General features: G+C 39.1%; 1 protein-coding gene across 2 annotated transcripts in view; it reads left to right on the top strand.

Annotated features, from left to right (window-relative positions):
• Window positions 1–23,131, top strand: part of LOC111028715 (dachshund homolog 1) — a 127,987-nt gene that overhangs the window by 80,418 nt on the left and 24,438 nt on the right. For both annotated transcript variants that reach the window (XM_022307448.1, XM_022307447.1), the window contains 4 exons: window positions 10,601–10,680; window positions 10,824–10,997; window positions 11,743–11,955; window positions 18,350–18,433. In XM_022307448.1, coding sequence (XP_022163140.1) covers window positions 10,601–10,680; window positions 10,824–10,997; window positions 11,743–11,955; window positions 18,350–18,433 — 551 coding nt within the window. The remainder of the gene's footprint in view (window positions 1–10,600; window positions 10,681–10,823; window positions 10,998–11,742; window positions 11,956–18,349; window positions 18,434–23,131) is intronic.

Genomic DNA, 23,131 nt, shown 5'->3' with positions numbered 1-23,131 from the left:
ATACAACAGCGTCCGTGGGTCCAGGGATCGGCATCGCATCGGCGAGGGAGAGTTTTACAATATAGTGTGTATAGTAATAAAATAAAGAAAAATTTCAATATCGAAATATTAATGTCCCGGCAAATCCTCTCCGTCCGTATATTTTTATTAATAATATTCTTTACAAATACTTATCCTCTTCGGGTATTAGGTATATATATATAATAATATATCTCGGCTCTGCAGTGTGCCGCGGAATTACGAGCGGGTAATTTCTTTTGTCGTTTATACGATGCCGAGTTTAGTATAATATTACGACCGGCCGTCCTCTTCCTCCGCCGGAGATTTCTTAAAAAATAAATAACCGTTGCAGTGTATATGACTGTGGAGCACCGGGAATTTATTTCTGCGCCATCATCGTCGTCGTCGTTATACAGTTATCTCTTAACACTGCGGATTCGTTGACGGCCGTCACGTAAAAAAAAAAAAAGAAGTCATAATATTGTCGCTTGCTTTTAGTAAACCGAACATCGTACGGCGCTGCGGCGGCGTCGAAGTTAATATCCGTCATCGGTTATTTCTCCCTTATCTGCAGACCAAAGTTTGGGTCCGGAGGGCGACAGCGGTGGAAGAAAAAAATATTGGATTTCAATTGAAAACTCGTTTTTCTCGACCTGACCCCGAAAATGCGGACAAGATGGATTCATTTGTCACCGGCCGTATCGGCCGAGTGTGTATGAAAAAACACCACCCCCCTCACAGGACACATTTTCGGAATCATAAATTCACTTTGCTAACTTTTCGCCGCGGGGACGTGTCCTTTTTACGCTGCTTTTGATAGCCAGTTGATATATTGCCAGTTGGTAACTTTCCGATACTCGCACACGCACACGGTGGACACACACGAAAAAATACGATTATATTATGTTATTATATATACAGACTGACGGGACGACAAAAGTGTGAAAAATAAGAATAAAATATTTTACAATATCTATAGTCCTTTGTAAACGACAGTGTGCGAAAACGTATGTGTCCTAAACAATGAGTTTATGTACCCACACATGTTTATTACTATTACCTATACATCGAAACCGAGTAAATTGCAAAAAGCGTTGCTACAGAAGGCCACCGCGTAAAGTGTCGTTTCAATAATCTCCGGTGGACAGGTATTATATGAAAGCTGGCCCGCGTTATATATTTTGGAGAGAAGAAAGTTTTATTGGTTTCGAGTGTAAATTTATCGTTCTAAATAAATTCCCAGCGTACTTTTTTCCACTTCGCCTTTGAGTCGGTCCCAGGCTCGGCGCATGTGCATTGTAAATCACGGGTCGGGCGCAATATCGCTTTCTTCGAGTTTATGGACACCCACTACCCACATGTGTATATACCTACGTTATATTGTGTTCGCCCGCAGAGGAGATTCATTTCGAACCCCAAGCCGACTTTGGCTACAGCTGCCGCGGCAGTCCCAATGGCGCCTTAAAATACGATCACATCCTGACAGTCATTGCTCAATAAACACGACAATTACTAATTATTGCCACCGGCGTTGCATAATACACTGGCTCGGACAGCGGCAACAAAACAACCACAGTAATAATAATAATAATAATAATGATAAACATATTATAGCATACGCCGTCGACGACCCCGAAATGATTTCGTTATTCGAGTTCAAATATTTCATATTATAATAGTTTGTTCGCACGCGATGTGCGACTCGTCGTGGGAATGGATAAAAAAAAATACCTATCGACGACTCGTATATATTCTGATAAGATTTTATAATATTATTATTATACGTTCAGCGTGCGAAAAATAACTGGCGACGACGACGACGACGACGATGAATTTCGCCATAAAATTATTATTAAACCACGTATATACGTCCGTCGCACATCACGCTCAGATCCAAAGGCCGCCGGGACAAATACGCGGGTTTTGCGGTCGCGACAGCGCGTAATCTCCGCTGCTGCCTCCGACGGAGATTATACGCCTGCCGGACGGGACGTCATTATTCAATCTAATGGACCGCGTTAATCGCGTCGCGGCGTGACCCTCTGCTGCTGGGACAACGAGGTTTTCCCGTTTAGCCCCGAGGATTATGATATTGTATCACCGGCGACGGTGCAGATGTGTGCATGGAAAAGACGAAATCGTTTCGTTCGCGTCGCTCAGTACAGTGCGACTTTCCACGGCGTTCTTCGGCAGTTTGGTTTATACACATACGAAATAACAACATACGACGACGATAATGCCAATATTTTGTCGGGTCGCATACATGGTGGACCAGTTGACAACGTTTGTATTTCGGGATAAGACGTGTACCTGCAGTTTGTGTGGCACATGGTCAGTAAACCAATTGCGCTTGGGTACCTTTTGTACACATGTATACATTTGATTGATATTGATATTTTTAATTTTTCTAGGCTTTATTTATCAGCCTATAATGTGTCCGTTGCAGTACACAATACTGAATAATTCGGAGTACTTTGACACTAAGAGATGCTTTCATAATATGACGTACAATATATAGTCATTTATTTTTATTGTTTTATACGATAATAGTCGGGTGTTAATATTATTGTATGTTTTATCAAATACCTATCTAGTGCAATTGATAAGTTTATCGGCTTGCAAATAAACCGAGAACAGTTGATACATCAACCCTGAAAGTTATGGAGAGCAATTAGTAAACGCTCGTATTCTCATCGTCCGTCCGTCGGTCGTATATGCACCTACCGACAAGCACGCGACGATACATTCAAGATTTTCAAGAAAGAATTTGGAGTGTATCTGTACGTATCGGGTCAATTTTGAGCGTTCAAGATATTACACGTGCAATATACAAGCGATACGTACCGACCCGTATCGGACTCGGACTTCGATACGAGATGGTACGTAACTATTCCGTATCGATACGTATCGAATTTTTCTTCTTGAAAATCTTGATTGTACACCTAACGTAGATGAGAGGTACCAACATATTATTGTGTTCCTATACCTAAGACGCACGACCGTCGCACTAAAACATCTCGTCGTGACGTGTTCAGGTGGTGTCCGCCGCCGAATCAATTACCATTCGAAATACGCAGGATAATAATAATATTATACTATTAATATTTAATACGGTTGCACGTGGGCAGCGGTTGCAGCAGCTCGCAGGGTGCCGCCGAGCGCACACAAAGCTATCGGCCACTACCGATCTCTGCTCCGTCCGGGGCATTACGTGAGCAGCAGCCGACGACGACGACGTTGCGCGACTTGCGCCGCATGTCACTGTCACGAGTTTTTATTATGATTATTATTATTATTGCCGTTACCATTGTAGAAGAACAATATTCAATGCGTGCCTCTCTATGTTAATGTGTGTATAAAAACCGTTTTTGATTTAGTCGAAACGCCTTTTTTTCCTCCAAAGTGGGTGTGTGTGTATGGCTAGTCCTTGTCCGCCGCCAGCTGCTAATTACAAGGCACTCACTCCGGTGTGTGTGTGTGTGAGTGTGTGTAAGTATATTGTAAACGCTCGTGTCATTCCGATCGAAATATTATGTTATCGGTCGACACACATCTATCTATATTATATACTTTGTGCGTGTGTGTGTGCGTGTGTTGTATATAGTATGCGCTCTATATTATATCGGAAAGAAAAAAAAATACAACTTATAATATAATAATAATGGATCGCCGGGTGGGCGACCATCAAACACGAGTATTGTATATTTTATAATACAGGTACCCAATAATGTTAGAATATTACGCACGCGCGTTTGTCCGGACGGAATAATAACGATAATATACAGTGATAATAAATATCGTTTTTACTTACCCATAATATAAATATAATATACGTGGAATGTGTTGCTGAGAGTTATATGACATTTAATATTATATTATATTTTCGCTCTGATTTAGGTTCGATTTCAGAGGCGTACAAATAATAATAATATAATCGCATTCAGGCTTTTGCAAAAAGGCTGCTGCTGCTATAGGGACTGCCTCCGTCGGTGCCGCCGACGCTGTCGATTGCCTTTTATGTACTGTCAAAACCAAAAATTCAGTTTCGTTTCGCGTTTTAATTCCCTCCGTACAGAATCCGTTTTAATAATTAACTCCCTCTTTCTCGCTTTGAACTTTTAACCCTCGGAAAAGAAATTAATAATCTTGTTTTAAATGTATACAAATTCGGTTTTACGAGTAGTCTCAAAGGAATGTGCTTCGGGGCGTACGAAACTTTCCCATTAAAAATCTGGACGTCACTTACAAATCGTCCGGAATGACATTGAAAGTAATTCTAATTAGGTACCTACTGTATTCTGTTCTGAAACTACGAGTTTATGACATGACATTCGATCAGATAATATGCCAGCCAATCGGGTCTCGGAGAAATTACCAAGAAATGTAAACATTTTTTTTTTTGTCTTTGATTTTACTCAGATGCTTACGAATGAAGTTCGTTTGGACCATAATTCTAATATACAAATATTATTTATTAATCTCCTGCCTAATTATACTGTGGATTAGTACAATTCTTTGAACTGACGTGCTAAAAACGTATGAACCGACACCTCGGCTATGAATTTTATCATACACATTATTCGAAATATATAATTTAAAACATAGGTTTGACTGTCAAAATATTGAACCTATTTCAAAAATAATTAGTTCCCGAAGAAATGTTTAAATATTATAAATAAATAACGTTCTGTTGCACAAACAACAATTTAATATTATAATGTTATAGCTTATACCTATAATAGTCAGTTCAAATTTATTATTATCGAATAATTATTTCAGAAGCTCGGGAGTTGCACACGACAATTTTAAAATTAGTTAAAAAGATTATTGCAAATCACTTATAACCATAATATTAATAATATAATAACAATAACGACGTATATTTTTCATCTGCAATCAGTGAGTAAAACGTCTGAAAACGTTAGAGATCGCTAAATACAATGGGATATGTGAATTGTGAATATTGATAAACGAACACGAACTATCTGGCTTCCAAAGGAGCCAAGAAACTATTCTGAAAGTTAGACAATAATAATATAAATTTTGATATTTGTAAATTTATTATCCCACCCTAGTAAGTACTTACTTATTGCACGCGTATTCAAGCGGTAATGGAAAATTAAATAGTTCAAACTTTCAAAGGGCGTATAATATTATTATTATTTATTATCAAGTATTTAATATTAGTATTATTATTTTTCATGTCCAATGTAGCTGCGTATCTGTGCACGGGTATGCAATATCAGGTTATACTCACCAAACTGCACACACTGACACACATACGTAATAATGCGATAAATATTATTATTTAATATAAATCATTGCGGCCGCGAAGGCGGGCGTACAACACTGCTGTTCGAGTTAATGAATTGCAAAACATTGTCTTACCGCCTCCGGCATGATTATTCGATAATAATCACGGCAGGCCTAATTATTGTACCTCCGCCGCGATCCAACAGCACACCACCACAACGACTGCAGGCGGCTGTATAATAATATAATGTGCTATATATATCTATACCTATACACGCTCGCCGATTCCGGAATCCGTCCGGTCGGATTTTCGATCATCTGCGAATACACACTCACACTGACACACTACGCATAAACTTTCCGTAAACACATTATAATATATACATGTACAATATATATGCACTCGTACCCCACCTCCATCACCACCTCAGTACGCGTATATGTCTATGTCGATTAATTTAATATTAAATCCTCTCCGACTCTCTCGCGCCGTCTGTCTGCTCTCTATCTCTCTCTCTCTCTCTCTCTCTCTCTTTCTTTCTCTCTCGCCCTATCCCACTCCCACTCACTCGCTATCGTACGTACCCACCCTCGCTGTATGCCACACTCGACCGGCCGCCGACGAATCTGAGATTTCGTTTCAATTAACATGGTCCCGGGTCCGGAACGTTGGAGTTTAATATTATAATCGTAAGGAGTTTTGCGCGTTGCGCACACAGGATACGTGTGTATTAATAATCATAACTCAAAACGGCAAAGCCCCCAAAGGGTTTTGGCAACACACGCCGTACACACACCGTATATAGTAGTACCTACCGACGATGGGCGGAGGGTCGGCGGGCGGCGACCGAGAAGCGGGTAGAAGACGATGCCGCGGCGTTTCGCTCCAGAAATCTTATACTTATTACTTATTCGACCCTTCTGCGTAACGGGCAAAAGTTTAAAATCTTCCACCGCCGTCCGTCCACCCGCCCTCCCGGGGCTCTGACATTCACCGCCACCACCGCCGCGGCAGACGAAACTACCCTCTAGCCCCGAGGCCGTTTCTCGGGTTATTATTGTTTCACCACGCTGCCGAATCGGATTTCGATGATGTGATGTTGCTGTTACTGCTGCTTCTGCTTGCTGCTGTTGATCCTATAACACAACCCCTTCAACAAATTAGCATGACGTCGCTGTGCGTGGGACCCCCGCCTCATCTCGTCCGACTCCGGCGACACTCTTTTCGGCGTGTATTTTTCGCGCGTGTTTATTAAACACAAACAAAAGACACGCTGCAGCGCAACGGTGTCGAGAGGATTAGTCAAATTGAAGAATATAATATATATACAATTACGGGGTGCAAATAGCATAATGTATATATATTATTGTTGCGCGTGTCACGTAATGGCGTTATCGCACGGTAGGAATAGAAAAACCGTCGTACGACGTAAATAATAATAATAATAATAATAATAATAATAATAATAATAAAAGAATCTTGAAATAGTAATAATGTGTAGTAATGTAGTATAGTATAATACCAAGTAACTTATAATATATGATAATATGTACGTGTATTTACCTTGTGCGCGGATACGGATGAAAGCAAAAGCAATACTAATATAATACGAGTGAATAAAAAGAAAAAAAAACGTTACTGGAAAACGGAAAAAAAAGAGGAATTATCATAATTATTGTCGAATGGCCATAACGTCGGGATTAAATGAGCGGAGAAGAAGAAAAAAAATCCCCATCATCGGAGCCAATAGAATGATAAGGGGAGTTGTGTATTTAAATTTTAATCAAAACATCCGATTGAATCAATATATATAGCCGGCGGCGGAAATGAAAGGGAACAACATCCTAAAGACAAACAGGACTTTTAATATGCGGGCTCCCGCTATCCGCGTCGGCGGCGGTCCGGACATTCTTCTCGTCGTGCAGTATTATTATTATTATTATTATTACTGCTACTACTACTACTACTACTTCTATAATATATACACAAAGAACGGATTAGAATATATGCGATTCCGGCGCGCGGACTAATGAAAATTCACCCTCCACACGCGCCGGGAAAGAAGTCAAAGAACGTTACGGGAATTAATTTTGCCGATCTCTTTTTTCCCGTCTCTTTTTTTTTTTATATATTATTCAGTCTTTATTTTGATTTTATTTGTTATTTATCCTACAGTACACGTCCAAATTTCTGACGTCCCGCAGATAAGAAACACCGAGGCGGCCGCGGTGAATTCGTCAAACCGACGACGCCGCTACCGCTAATTTTCAGTGTATTTTATTACTTATTACCATAATTTTATTATAATAATAATATATATTTTTTTATATACGCCGCTGATAAATGATAATTAATTATCGGTGGACGGAGTACGTGTCTTCGAGCTTCCGGATCGACCGAATGATACTATGTATAGTGTATACGGGCGACAGCGAAATCCCCGCGGAACTTATCTGTGCGGCTACACGCCACCACCGGTCGGGCTCAAAATTTTAATCTCTCCGGGGCCGGTAATCTCGTTCGCAAACGAATAATTGCGAGACGACCACGGCAATAGAATAATATTATAATGGCGACGATAATATTATTATTATCATTGTTTTACTCGTCGTCGTGCGACTATAGGATACGGGTAGGCTTGGGTGGGTCATCTAGAACACTGTGCGTGGTCCTACCGAATCCGTGGCCTTGAAACCGCTGACAGGCGGCTGCAGTAAACGTTTTCGGAACTCCATTAAACAATTAATATGCATTATAACCTCTGGTTTCAGGTTAGGGTGGGCTCGTTTGTGTATTGTTTCTCGGATAGGTTCAGACTTCGGATCACAGGTGCAGATAGGTAAACAAAAACACGATCAGCTGATCGAGTGTCATTTCTATGTATTGTATTCCAAGACATGACGCGGTTCCGTGTGTAGTGGCGTGAAAAAGTCTCGTGGCTTACGGGCAGGCCACACGTCTTCTGTAGCTGTAGTTATACCGGCGAAGAGGAGAAACAATTTTTTTTTCGTAGAAAATTCGATATCTTTGTACATTTTCGTATACGTTTGAACACGATATATAGTCAGTGCTCGTGTGTGTGTGAGCAAGAGTTTATTTGGACGACTATATGCCGAACCGGTTTGAAAATATGTATTATTATAATATTAACATCGGCCCGATGCGACGATCCGATGAACCATTTTCGACTTCAGTCAGTCCTCTCCCAACATGTGACTCGTTTGCTTCTCGAAAACGGACCTTCGAAATATCATAATATAATATTACATTGCCATTATTATTATTATTAATGTTCACATTATCATCGTCATTATAATGCGTTGTGTTATAACTTATAAGACAATATGAGTCGTCGTGATGGCCGATATAATGATAGAACGCGCAAAATAAATATGATCCGCACGCAGCGTCGTTTTCCAAAACTCGTTTTTGAACAATAATTACACACACTCAATGATCATATTATACTGATATTTTATATAGGTGAGCGAAATCCATCTTACGACCGCCGTGTGTTTCCAAAGACGTTTTCTTCGTATGATCAAAAAAAAAAAAAAACTAAAATGCTATTATAACACGATCACTGCGGCGTTGAAAAGAAACCCTATCGAAACCTCACCGCGGTCTTTCTCATGTTATAAAATTAATGTGACATAATAATGTTTAATATACATAAAACAAAACGCGCGTGTTGATATACCCACCTTTATCTACCTATATGATATATCATTACAGTGTCGTTTTGATTTTCACATATTATTTTATCGTGTTCGATAAAATAATATGTCGCGCGACACTGCAGCGCAAGCAGACGTCTTCTGCACCGGAAGCAGCAGTTCCTCGTATACAGATTATACTTAATACAAACTCGTATGGAGTAATAATCATAATAATATCGTAATATACCGTGTGATATGTATTGTGGCGTATCGCGTGACGAAAACATCGACGATAATAATTAAAAACTCGTATTTAACATCGATGATGTATAAATATTAATGATCCGAGCATTATTGTAAATAGTACGATGTACCTACGTGGGGACCGGTGCCAGACGAGTGCGCTATTCGATGTATAACGTCATAACGCTCGTGTATAATGGTTGATTTATGTCTGGCGATATATGAAGTGTTCACAAGACGACGAGACTTGGACGATGATTTCCCGGAGTGCCGCCCTAACCGATATTATAATATTATTACTATACGAGTATATGCTTGTACTTACCCCGTGTGTGTGGAAATTCGTACGTTTCATGCGATTGTAATAACAATATTATCCGTATAGTATTCGTCGGTTTTCTCGATCCTCGATCACGCGACCGATTTCGTCTGGTACGACGATCGCGTCCGATGTCCCGTGATGTATATTCGCGTGTTCCCGTCGGGGCCGACGACGACGGTCCACACGGCGGGAGACCGACCGTGCTGGCTGCTGCAGTAGAGCATAATAATTATAATAGTAGTAATAATAAAGTATTATGATATATTATCATGGCGATATTATAATGATAATATTACGTTGACGCTTTCTTCGGGATTTCTATACGTCGTTATAATATTATGCTGCGACGACGGTAATATTATAAAATAATTACGATATTGAACGCTCGCACATGTGACGACAATAATAATATTATAATATACGCGCAAGGCAGTCGTTTCCGACGAGTGCTGCAGATGGAAAATTAGTCACTTCCGTTTTTTATTATTGTCATTTTCGTTTTTTTTTACACCGTAGTGCCCTCGACATTCGCCGACGCCGTCGTCGTTATTACGTTTTACGATTATTGTTATTACTATTATATTTGTATTATCATTACTGTATTATGTAACGCATTTGAAATGTCTTTTACGCGCGATATCGCCGCGGTGCAAAACGCATTAAAAAAAAAAAACGCTGCCCCTCCGCGCGTGTTCTTTGTATACATATATATCTATAAGTATTATATTTATTGACGATAGTAAAGCCCCCGAAATATGCAGATGTATATATACGCGCATTCACCGCTGCTGCTGAGACGTTAAAAGCTTTCGCTCATTAAGACACACGGAAAGGACTTTTTTGGTTATTCAAGTCCCCCGGCACCACACTGTATATTACTACTCTTAATGTCTTAATCGCCTCGTCCGCCGCCGACGAATTTCCGAAATGTTTTATTTATGTGAGTACAAATAAATATATATATTTGTGTGTACACTTATCGCGGCGCAGGGACTTAATGGAAAACGCGGTCGTGGAAATAAAACGTCATCGTTATATTATTTATACTTATATAATATCGTGCGTTTAATAGTGTTATGAATATTTTGTTTTAATTTTTAATTTTTTGCTTTTTTTTTGCAGAGCCAACGACGAGCGAGTGGGTGACATAAATCGAGCGCTAAACTTTGATCAGAAAGCAAGGGATTTGACATCGCAAAACGGTACGTTCACAATATTACGTAATAATATAATTAATTTAACTATAGTGTGGTGCAATTATAATGATAATATAATACACGAGTTCCACCGAGTGGCCTCTTGAAAAGACGTGACGATAACGTGTCTTTTTCACTATATTCTGTAGGTTCGTCCGAAGGGCACAGTCCCGTGCTGAACCTGTCCAAAACGGGAGGTGATCATTCGGGACCGGCCAGCGATCATTCGGCTGGCGGCAACACAAACGTCGACGACGAAGACGACCTGGACGAGGACGACGACAACATTTCCGACGGCGAAGAAGACGACATCAAGGATCACGGTATAAATTATTGTTTTTATTATTATTATTATTATTATTATCATACAGCGGTATAATACAGTAATGTTTTGAAACAGTAAAAAATATCTTTTTTTTTAAATTCTGGTCCCTCTACACTTCTACTAAAAGATATAAGATATTATATATGTGGGTATACCAAATATAATTGTTCAGACAGAAAAAAAATAACGAATTATACTCAAACCATTGGAAACAATAATATCAAAACGGAGAATGTTCTACTCGAATGCGTCTTTGACACAATTTATAACCATCATGTCGGTATAATAAAGTGAAAAGTGGATTGCAGGGGAGCCGCGTGTGCATTGTGGTCATAGTATAGTGGTAGTGGTATAGTGCAGCGCGGGTGTAATTCGAGATGGGAATACCTTTTTATAGGATATTATATTATCGAGTCCGTTTTGGGTTCAATTAAAATTATTAGTTTTGTACGTATTGTGTTATTTGTATATACGACCACAATATCGATTATACTGTGGCGATATAATATAATATTATATAGAATATACGCCGTACGTTACAAAGGGCGATTAGCGGAAGTTATATAAACGCACGTGACCGTTATTATGTTTCGCCGAGTGTATAGGTTTCAAAATGTAGTTTTAAACAATTGAATTATTCAAATAATAATTGCACCTATAGGCTACAACAATGTATAATATTATAAAATATCTTATGATATATTTTATTTAATTGTTTTTTTTTTTGTTTTTGACGTGTTCAGACCTCAGCGACAATCCGGACGTGGGAGGCAATAGCAGCGCACACGGTAGCGTCACGCCCCCGCCACAGGCGTTGAACTTCGGTTCCGCCGGATCCGGGGACATGGGTTTGCCATACATGACCACCGAGTCGCTACTCCGGAAGATACAAGCCCTGCTTAAGGCCGCCGCCGACAAGATCCGAGACGACGACCGCGCGTTGAACTTCGAAAAAGGTGAGGACCCCTTGACATCATAAGATAAATTAATTTGATATAAAATTTGCTTCGGCCGTTAAAGTGAGGCATATACGATAGCAAAGATTAGAAACTATTTAACAGGCGTATCTGAATATATTGACGTTGGTCAGAATATTTTGAGAAAATGTCTCCTGTAACCCTTGATAGAGTTTCATGGGGAATTATTTCATATAGATACATAAATACACAGCTGTACATATTATGAACAGCGACAAATATTTCTAAGCCGAGATAGGTCTACACGTGGATACGCTGATAAAATTAGATCATTGCTTTCATGATTTTCATAATTTCACCTACAGATTTTGCAAAACATCGAAATTAATAAACGAATTATATGCATACATTATATTCGTCAAAAAGTATATCGTTTTTCTATCAAACCACAACGGATTCTCTGTTCGAAAAAATCGTATCGTCGTATGTATATCAGTTGAGACCGTCTTGACTCCTAGTGCCGTTATTTCTTGAGTATACCCAGGTAAATGTACACAACACAACGCCGAACGTGACGAAAGTTTGATTTTAACAGTCACAGTCATTTAAAATTACATTTAAGATCGTTTCACACCTCCCGCCATTAAGTTTTGGTCAGTAGGTCGATTAGTACCTATATATATATATATGTATCTACTAATTTTTTTATCGCGATTTAGACAGACATTTCCTATTAAACTCAGCGCTCATAATATATTACCGTTTGTGATATTTCATAAACATCATAAAACGGCGCGGTATTCGACCAACGATTCCGTGAGACCTATAACCGGTTGAATAACATAAATACTATACCTATACATGCATACTTTTTACCTACATGCTATATCAATACTCACTCGCTCGTATATATATTTCTCGATCGGTAGTCAAAATAGGATATTTAAGACGATGGTAAATGCGTCTAATGGCTGAAAAAATAGAGTTAGTGACGGGTCAGAAACCGCTTATGTAACAGTTCAGAGGTCGGGTGGCAAAGAGCGAGTACTGGTGCCGGACAACGCAGCAAACGACCAAACAAACACACACACACACACACACACACACACACTCAAATACGAACACAACAAGCTGGACGAACATCGGGACAGGTTTTGCTGGAGTGCAGCTGGGGCCCAGTGACTTTAACGCCGTTCACGATAAATCCTGCACCGTATTGCCGCGTTGTAATTATAAAACCGCCGAACGAGAGCAATAATCATTGCCTGGCAAACCACCGCTGTTAAATGATACAACCGTGAATTCCGCATGACGGTTGACACGATCGTGTAAAATCAACCGGGTCCGTTTTAATTACGCCCAGTCGGATAAAAAAATCAAAACTCGCCCGCTGTCGCAATAGTAATAACGCGATAAATTAATCGTCGCGGATTACTGTTATTTCAGATCCGCCTAAACCGCCACACGGTGGAGAGAGAGAGACAGAGACGGAGATAAAGACACGAAATAATAATAAAAAAAACAATTTCACCGCGCGCGTATAAATTATTATTGTACGTCGGTGTGTGTATGTGTTTGGACCGCACTCCGTGTGGTGTGGCATACACTTGTATAATTGGCCACTCGTACCACTTATTCCCATCACGAACTGACCTTTAAGAGTCGTGTTCCGCCGGCTCTCATGGGACGCAATGTTTTTTCGCCCCCCTGTCCTCCCCACCCCCATCAACCGTCCTTATTGACGGAACACTCCGTTCCCCTCCGCCACCGCAGTGGTACCTACGCCTGGCCCGGGTGTAATGGATCATTCGTACAAATTATCGTTTTGAAAAACGACCGTTTTCATTAAATTACATATGAAATTATACCGAAACGGACAGACGTAAAAAGACACCTCATCACCACCACCACCTGCGTGTGTTTCCGAGTGTGTATGTGTGTGATTTTCGAGTATATATGTGTATTCATGTTTTTTTTCGTTTCGTTTCGTTTCGTCTGTTTATAGTAAATATAATTCCGTGCGCGTTTAAATAACAACAATTCCCGCGCGGGCTTCAATCAATTCCGAAACGTATACTTAACACACACATACGCACACGGACAGACACATTATAGCGCAGTCCCATTTCATTTTGTCGGGGAACGCCCACCGTTTTTGGTCGAAAATACTGGGCCAGCAGAGGAGAGAATGCACGTCTCGTCTTCACGAAATGCCATTTAATTCGGTCGACGGCGGCGGCCGTATTATATTGTGATTGCTGCGGCGCGCGCACGGAACCCGAGGCACGAAAATACGATTTATAATATATAATATGATGTATAATAACCGAACGAAGAGCGAAGAAAACGACCAAAAAAAAAAAAAAAACGATTACTCCGTAAACAAATGTGCGCTCCGAGGCCCGCCGAGTCGAAATTAGGGCTTATTATCGTACATGAAACACGTGCGTTGTGTACTTACAGGTATAAAAGCGTTCGTATTAGGCGCCCGTCATATAGAACCCAAACACGTAATCCATATATCACACACACACGTCGAAATTACATTAATATATATTATATCGACGTGTGTCTGCAGTGTGTGTGTGTGTGTGTGTATAATTTCACCGGTCGTCGATCTGCCGCAGGAGTTTGCGTGTCGCGCGCGTCGGCTAGTTTCGGGGCAAAAAAGCGTGTGTGTATACTTACGTGATCGAATACGTCAATATGGGTACTGCACGTCGAGTAAACGTATAATATTATTGTGTCGATGTTATGTAACAGGAAAAAAAATTGTCGAAAATCCCGTCGGTCCACATTTTCCGTCATCCACTAGAGCGATTCTTTAAAATATACACGATCATATTATTTTAATACAACTGTATACGTAATATAGGTATATCGATATAATATATAGGTACGTCATATCATTAAACTGACGTTATACAAACCTTTTTTTTTAAACGAATATTTTAATACCTCGTCTTACCCTCGCCTTGGCCCATAACGCATCACAATGGAGAGTCACCGTTAAACATTTTCGGGATCTTTACTAATTTTCGTAATATTAAAGTTTTACGAGTTTACGTCTTCTTTATTATAGTTATAGCAATCATGTAGGACTGTCTTTGTTCTATTCGTATGCCTACATTTCCGGTCGTTGTACCTATGCTGGACTTACATATTAGTATGCTAACAGAAATGTAGAGCATTTTTTATTAGAATAATATGTCCCAGCTGCTTTTAAACACATTTTAATACTATAATAAACATATCGACAGTAGTTTTATCATAGCTGATCTCGCAGAAGAGGGAACTCATAATTCAAGTTATCACTCTCAGAAAAAAACTGTTGGAAAATAATAAATACATATTATAGTATTCAATATACTCGTACACCGCGGGAACAGTTAGTAACTAAACCATTTGTTTCCGTATTAAATTAAAAGTCCGTACTTGTATATATTTGCAGCAGAATAATATAGCGTCTCCTCGGCGGTCAGAATATTAAAAAAAAAAAACTCGAAACCAACTCGATGTCACTATAAATTCCGAAAAAAAAATATGTCGTCCCGTCCGAGAGAGCGTACATAAATCTGCCGTGCTCGAAGTGCCTATGCTAGTATGTAGTATACTGCTATTATGCATAAATGCCTATATATAATGACACACACGGTGCAGTGCAGTGCAGTCCGCACGCGCGCAGCCGACAGACCGACTCGGTCCGCGATCGACGCGTGTGCAAGTTTTTTTTTTTTTTTATAAATAACGCAATGTAATATATTATTATGCTTGTGGTGACTGTGCTGTTGGCGACTCACGGCAGCGAAAATACGACAACGATATTCACTTATACGCCGCACACGTACACGCGTCTACGCACGCACACGTATCACATCTGAGCGGTGTGCAACGCGTATCGATGTGCGACGATTTTGCCGACACGGTTTTTCGCGCTCGATAAAATAGATAATAACAATACATACACCGCGGTCGGCCTGTTGTGCCTCACACGAAGGCGTCTCTCGGACACCGCGAGATAGGCACCTATAAAATAATATATTGTGTTATATTATATGTACACAGTTTAAGTACACACGATATATGTATATTATAATGTATATATTATGCATATATATATATAGGTACCTCACCGTCCGCCCGTGCACCGGACTACCTGTAAGAGATGTATATTATTGAACTGCATAGTCGATCGTCGTTATCGCGCCGAACCGGGGGACGCCACTGCAGCGACTGCAACTGCAACAGTAATAATATATTATCATCATCTTACAAGACGGTCGGTGTAATGCGTATATATAACGTATACAGTGTGCGATATCCTTTATTTATTCTACTCTTGTCCTCGTGATATATGACGTTATAGTAGTATACGTCCTGTAGGTACATGTAGGACATCTGATATCGGTATTCGATGCAATTTATAAGCGTGTTATGCTCCTGCTGCACCGCATAGTGCAGTTGTCATAGGTCCTTTGGGTGTGAAGCGCGTTTTGGTGCTTCTTTCATTCTCAGCTGCAGCTAAGTCAACAAAATCGTACTATAAAGTTTACCTATATACAAAACCTAAAATCGTATAAGACCATAATTGAGTGTTTAAAATATTGTGTACTCTTTTAATTCTGCAGTTTCATAATAAAATATAACTAGAGATTTCTGCAGATTAATGTATTATTGGGATCACATATACGAGCATTTCATAACTAACAAATCGTCTTTACAATCGTATATTAATATTTAAATAATTACAGACCATGTAATTGGTCATCAGTCATATACCATGCGGCATATCTGTCAAATCGTATGATGCATGCGTATATGTACTGCTATATTATTGATTTTAAAATGTCTTCAATATTAATAAATTCTGCCATGTGTTAATTCCACTTAGGTATATGTTATTATACGCTTTCGCGCTGATCAGCGATTTCTCGTCAGCCAGACACCTGTTCCGTGTGACGCGATACACACGAGTGAGAACGTTTGTAATCCGATTTGCCGTGATTAACGTCTAATAATTTAACGACCTTACGGAGAATAATATTATACGTAGCAGGACGTGTATAAATGTGAAATATACTGTTAAAATAATGGCAAGGTGTGCATGATTTTGGCGGAAAACGAATAGTATCAAATAGTCAATCGCCATTCATCGTGTCCGTTATTATTTATATTATTTGCACAAAAAGTGGACAAAATTGAAAATATTGATATCTATTACCTACGTATTAATAATGCTGCCTTGGGAGAGATCTCGATTAGGTACTTATTATTATCGAGCGTTATCCCACTGCAGCGGTAGATTTATGCTTCGGTGTTTGTCATTGTCGTCGTTGCGGTTTTTCATTACCCATATTGTCGCGTATATCATATTTTCATATAATATAATATTATTACTACTATTCCTATCGGGGCCGTTCGAAAATGTAATATCGACTAAAACAACAGACGAGCGCTCGTGTTTAGTATCGCACTGCGAGTTATGGACCGATAAAAATACTCGCGCCACGACACTTTTCGTCTGTAAATATTATCATATTAAATTTTCCGGCAGTGGAAATTAATGGGCCAGAAACCAGCGGTGACTTAACCAAATTATCGAAACCGATAACATTGTCTTCCGTAACGTCGTGATATTGTTCAGTATTAAAGAAAATAAAATAATATTGCAGCACGTGAAATGGAGAGGTAGGGAAATGACTAGAATTTCCCCAGGTGTTGTTTTGCGTTGTGCACTCCACGGCGACGACGCGACTATACGGTAGGCGGAAACTCTGGCAAAAGTTATTCAAATCGCTAGCGGGCGCTTCTTGTATTTTCCACGAGTGTTATGTTAGTATAAATATGCACTGTGTATATTTATATGTACATGCTTATATATTAACTATACATGTATATTGTATACATATATATGTATATATACATAAATATATACATATACGGTCTCGAGTGGCCGTACACGAGTAAACAGCCTTGGGTGACTAACCGACACGACCCTTCAAATCGGGATTAACACAACATTTCCCCGCAAGCCTTCGATAGCTCCTCTCGCGCGTACCACACACACGCACACACACACACACACGTCATATAGACACATAGCCTATATCTATACACATATAGCACATAAATATAATATGTTATGTGGGATATACTCTGCTTGCATATATGTGTGTGTGTGTGATGTGTTACAGTTGATATGTATATATATGTATATTGTTATTGTTGTTATTATTGTACAGCGATGGTATAATGTAGTGTGGTGATGCAGTCTTATAGGTATACCACTTTTATACCGTACAGTATATACGCTACGCTGAGAAAAGCGTTGTCAGCGAGTTTAATAAATATATATTGTGTTATGAATGATAATTTATTGTAATACTTCAATTCGCTTATCATGTATACTCAATAAGTTTTTGTTTTATTTCAGCCGAGTTGAAAATGGACGTGCTCCGTGAAAGGGAAGTCAAAGGAAGTCTAGAACGACAGTTGGTCGACGCCCAAAAACTGCGGGGTAAGTGATGTTTTCGTACTTGAAATCTCATTTTCCGTTTATTATTTACACAAGTACTCTGCACCCCTTTTTTTTGCTTTTTGTTTTTTGAATAACTTGTAAAATATTTCCACTAAAATACACCCTGCGGGGTGTGCGGTTACTTACTTTCGTGCGTCCCAATACCGACAAATTCGTTGAGGGTGGTCAACAACTCTGAATCGTACTGATGAACAATAAATTTGAGTATCCTGTTTAATATTATGTTACACGCGCTGCTAATTTACAGATGCACACACACACACGTACACAATGACGTACACATACATGTTTAAAATATACGTATAAATTCGATGAACCTTGACTGACCGTCTGTTTCACATTTGACACAAAAACTTCACTTCCACACACGCACGGTGTACAGTATATACGTACATATATTTATAAGTATATAATATAATATATTATATTTATATTGTAGGTATACGAGTGCAAACAAAAAAAAGTTTATAACATATACTCGAGAAATATAATATCTTACTATCTTAAGGTGTATATATAGTGTTACAACAACAATGAGGGGGTGTCTCTCATTCGCGCATTAGCATAAAATAAAACAAACGGGCCACCGGGATTTCCCCATACGGATTTCCGAATCGGTTGACAGTGTGTAAACGAATACGTATCGTCTCCATTTGTGTGGACTGCCCAAAAGCTTCATCTCTCTCTATTTATATATATAATATTGACCAGTCCATTTAGTCTATTGGACGTATCGAGTTTCATGCTGGTCAAGAACTAAACATAACATTGAGAAAAAAAATCATTTCGATTTTTCTTTCACCTGAAATGCGCGCGTAACCCGATTCTTCGCAATACACGCAGGGGAGTTAGACAGAAGCTTTTAGGCTTATTATATATCTATCTATATATATATTATACTTATTGACAATAGATCTCGGGTTATTCCCTTATAAGTGTGGTGCATTGGACTCTTATGAGGATATTTGGCTGCCCTTTATCCACCTCCATCGGAAGTCTCTGTGTGTTTTGTATTTTATTCTCTCTCACTCCCTCTCGTTCTCTATCTCTCTCTTCCGCTCTCCCTCTATCTCGCAGTCTGTCTCGTTCTCTTCAAACGTAATCTACACCGACTGATTAGGTTTAATTGGCCGATCGATAGTTTCCTGTTCATTCGTCTTGAATTCCGAATCCACCTCTACACTCTCTCATCCTTTCGCGCGCGTTATTATACACGACTATCCGGCGAACAGCACTAAAGCAAGTGACGAGGGGAAGAGGAGAAATATCGAAGTACGATGGTAAGATGTGAAGAGGGTTTCATTAAGGAAACGTCTGAGTGGGCGACGACGACGCCGGCGACGATCATCTCTCAGAATTAAACGCTAATTAGATCCCAAAGGGGCGGCGGGAGCGCATAAATCACTCGCTGCTGATTGGACAATTGACAGAGACACAGTTGATTGGCAACACTGGCCGTGTGCTAACGATGCCAAACATTAATCCGTCTCCTATTCGCTGTAGTCCCTTGAATATTATTATTAGAAAACGCTGTGTCTGGTAGTTAAGACAACATAAACAACCTCATATAGCAAATCGATATGTTTCACGCTATAATTTGTGTGCAGAAAACCTTCAATAAATATTGAGATTTACATATAATAACTCTAAATAATATAACTATTACAAAATAAGACTTATTGAAACTATTTTTTTTATATTATATAACATTATTATTTAAGTTTTTGAAGAATAGGCAATTTTAACAGTTATAAAATAATTGATCTATTTTTCATATGATATCAGTTACCAAAATGTATACGTTTAAAGAATTTTTTTTAAAAATAATGTTAAAAATGTCAACTCAATTTAAATAATTATTTTTTTAAACAAATTATTTTATCCTTTGCCATTTCATAGCAGTGACTGCACTCTATAATTCTATACACCGAAACCGTTTCTTTGTAATTCCTCAAACGATTTTGATATCGTTGACGAAGTTTATTGTCCGGAAGTATTAAGTTTTAATTAGATAATTGATATTTACTTTTTTGAATAAAAAGAAATTACACCCTCGTAAATGCTCTTGTGAATCAGTCCTGAGTTGGTGGCCTTTTGTTTTACTACCAAAGGGGCGCGCTCTTCAATGTCTTGTACACGTACACTGACAATAGAAACCATACCGTATAATAACCATTGTCAAGAAAAGCCAATGATCACTATATACCGTCTGTGTATATGTACAGTGTATAATATCATATATATCTATTTAAATACCCTTTTCTTACGTTGTATTATTACTATTAGCCGCCACTGACATTTCCAAAGGTCGTTTCCGCCTCAGGCGGACCATAAAGTTTTTCCTTTTCCTTTTCTGCAGCATAAATACCAAGGAGCCGCCGTCCCGCATATTCGTAATAATTAACTCTGGGCCGCGTGCGTGGGTGGAGTGGCGGGCGTCGAAGTAGGATATTGATATTTTCGTGTTGGTCGTATTACGTCAAATATGAAACAATTATTATTACATGAAAACGACGGCAAGGGGGGTCCAAGTGAAGGGGTGTTGGGTGGTGGTGGTGGCTAAAAGTGGAGATCAAAAAGAGATATGGAAACGTTTTAATAATAACAACGGGTCTCGTGTTTAACCCTTTTCTTCCGCGCTTCCCCGTAATTAACCGAAGACAATGGAAGGGAGATTGGAAGCCATCCGTCGTTCATATTGCCGTGTGCGTAGCCATCAATATTTTTTCCTTCGGGTGTGGAATGCAATAAATGTAATTAAAGTACCCCTCCCCCGCCACTATGAATCCCCGGCGGTTTGGTCCGAAACACCGAAATTTCTTTTATTAAAAACCGTTTCCACTGTGTTTTTATATATAATATAATATTCTGTTGACGATGGCGAACGTATTATGCCGACATATTTTTTTTTCCCATTCAGTCCGAGGGTAAAATTCCTGACCCTCTTTTCCGTAGCTAGTAATTATTATTGTACGCAGTAATTTCCAGATATTAATTCGGTGATAAAACGCATCATATTAATTCATAGGCAATCGTTAAGCTGGTAGGTCATACACCAAAGTATATACCTATAAGTATAGCTGTTGGCTTTTATTTCAATGTTTTTTTTTTTAAAAAAACCGTATACATTTAACGGTATCGACAAAGCGTTACGGCTTACAGAAAAAAACACCGAAAAACCCGAGGCTTTAGATCCTAACAAAAACTCTATAATATATAACTCACTATCGATTTGTTATAGGTACAAGTAATTCAATCTGCTTGGACGTTTCAAGTCCGTTCGGATGTATATATGACTTTTATAACAATATTATATATTACTGGCGACCGTCATCGATTATCGAATAATACCAACCTCATATTTGTTGTGAGCATTGTCGTTAGTATTATTCAGGAAAACTCATCGTCGTCGTCGTTATTATTATTATATTATATACTCAGTAATAGAACACCGTAGTCCAAAAGTCGGAACTGGAAAAGCATTAGATTAATGTTTGTTGTACTGATCCCGCTGAATCAATCGTATACTATGACAATGGACTCCGTTTTTGTATCGGATTGCTACTGTTGTTATGCGATCATTACAGTCTCCTTAAATTTCATATTTTATAATAATATAATAATAACTATGATATAGTTAGGTATTATATTATCGTGATTCATAATATTACTCACTGTCTCGACGTGTATTTAGTAATTTTCTAAATCAGCGGCGCCACCGTTGCTATTTTTTAATGGCAAATTTGCGTTTTTATTATAACTATCGATTTTATGCATTCCGGTAGCATTCGCAATTAACACAGCAGAGTCGATTACTGACAGGCAGGTGGAGAACTTTCGAGGGGATGTCTAGTTACGTTTCACAGGCGTTTCCGGTCGGCCGCGTGACATCTAAAAATCCTCTTCCGTTCGCAAGTCACGTACACATCGAACGTCGCGTACTTTTAATGCCACCGTCGACTCGATCGAGTCTCGGCGGCGGGGTAAGAAAGTTTATATTACCGTTCGACGAAGACTTAACTGCCGCAAATATTCAAACATGAATCATCATTACCGGGCTCGGCACGCACAGCGCATCATAACCAAACGCCTCGCGTATTATACCACGATGGTAATAATAATAATAATAATAATAGTAATAATAATATAACCCTCGTACTTCAAACGCAGTCCGGGGTGGGTAAAATCGCGCTGGAGTGAGCAGGGAAGGGACGTAACTTCTCCGCCGTCCGTGTAAAACACAAGTTCTAAATCTCGGAAGTATATCCGTCGCAAGTCCGTCACGTCGGGTGGTATAACACACACGCACACACGCACAACTGCACAAGGCATCACGCGTAGGCAATCAACCACACACGCCGGTGCTACTAGATGCATCTGAACGGGCACCTCAGTGTTCGTAAACGACGTCTTGCTAATAACCTGTCCAGTTTATCGTGGCAACGGTAATGATTTTTATAAATAGAACAGTGGTCCAAAAATGATATTGAATTGAAAAAAAAAATCATCAACCCGCTGAATGAAATAGAGAATTAGCTAGAATAAAATGTATGGTTTTTAGACCACTGTTTTAAAAATCGTAACAGTTGCCGGTTGTCATCTACTGGAAAGCTTAAAACAGTTAAAACTATATTACTATAATACCTATTATATGTTATTACTGTTGTTGTAAGGTTA

Source organism: Myzus persicae, unplaced genomic scaffold, assembly GCF_001856785.1.
Source record: "Myzus persicae strain clone G006 unplaced genomic scaffold, MPER_G0061.0, whole genome shotgun sequence".
NCBI classification, from domain to species: domain Eukaryota; kingdom Metazoa; phylum Arthropoda; class Insecta; order Hemiptera; family Aphididae; genus Myzus; species Myzus persicae.
This window is presented reverse-complemented; position numbering and strand designations above follow the sequence as displayed.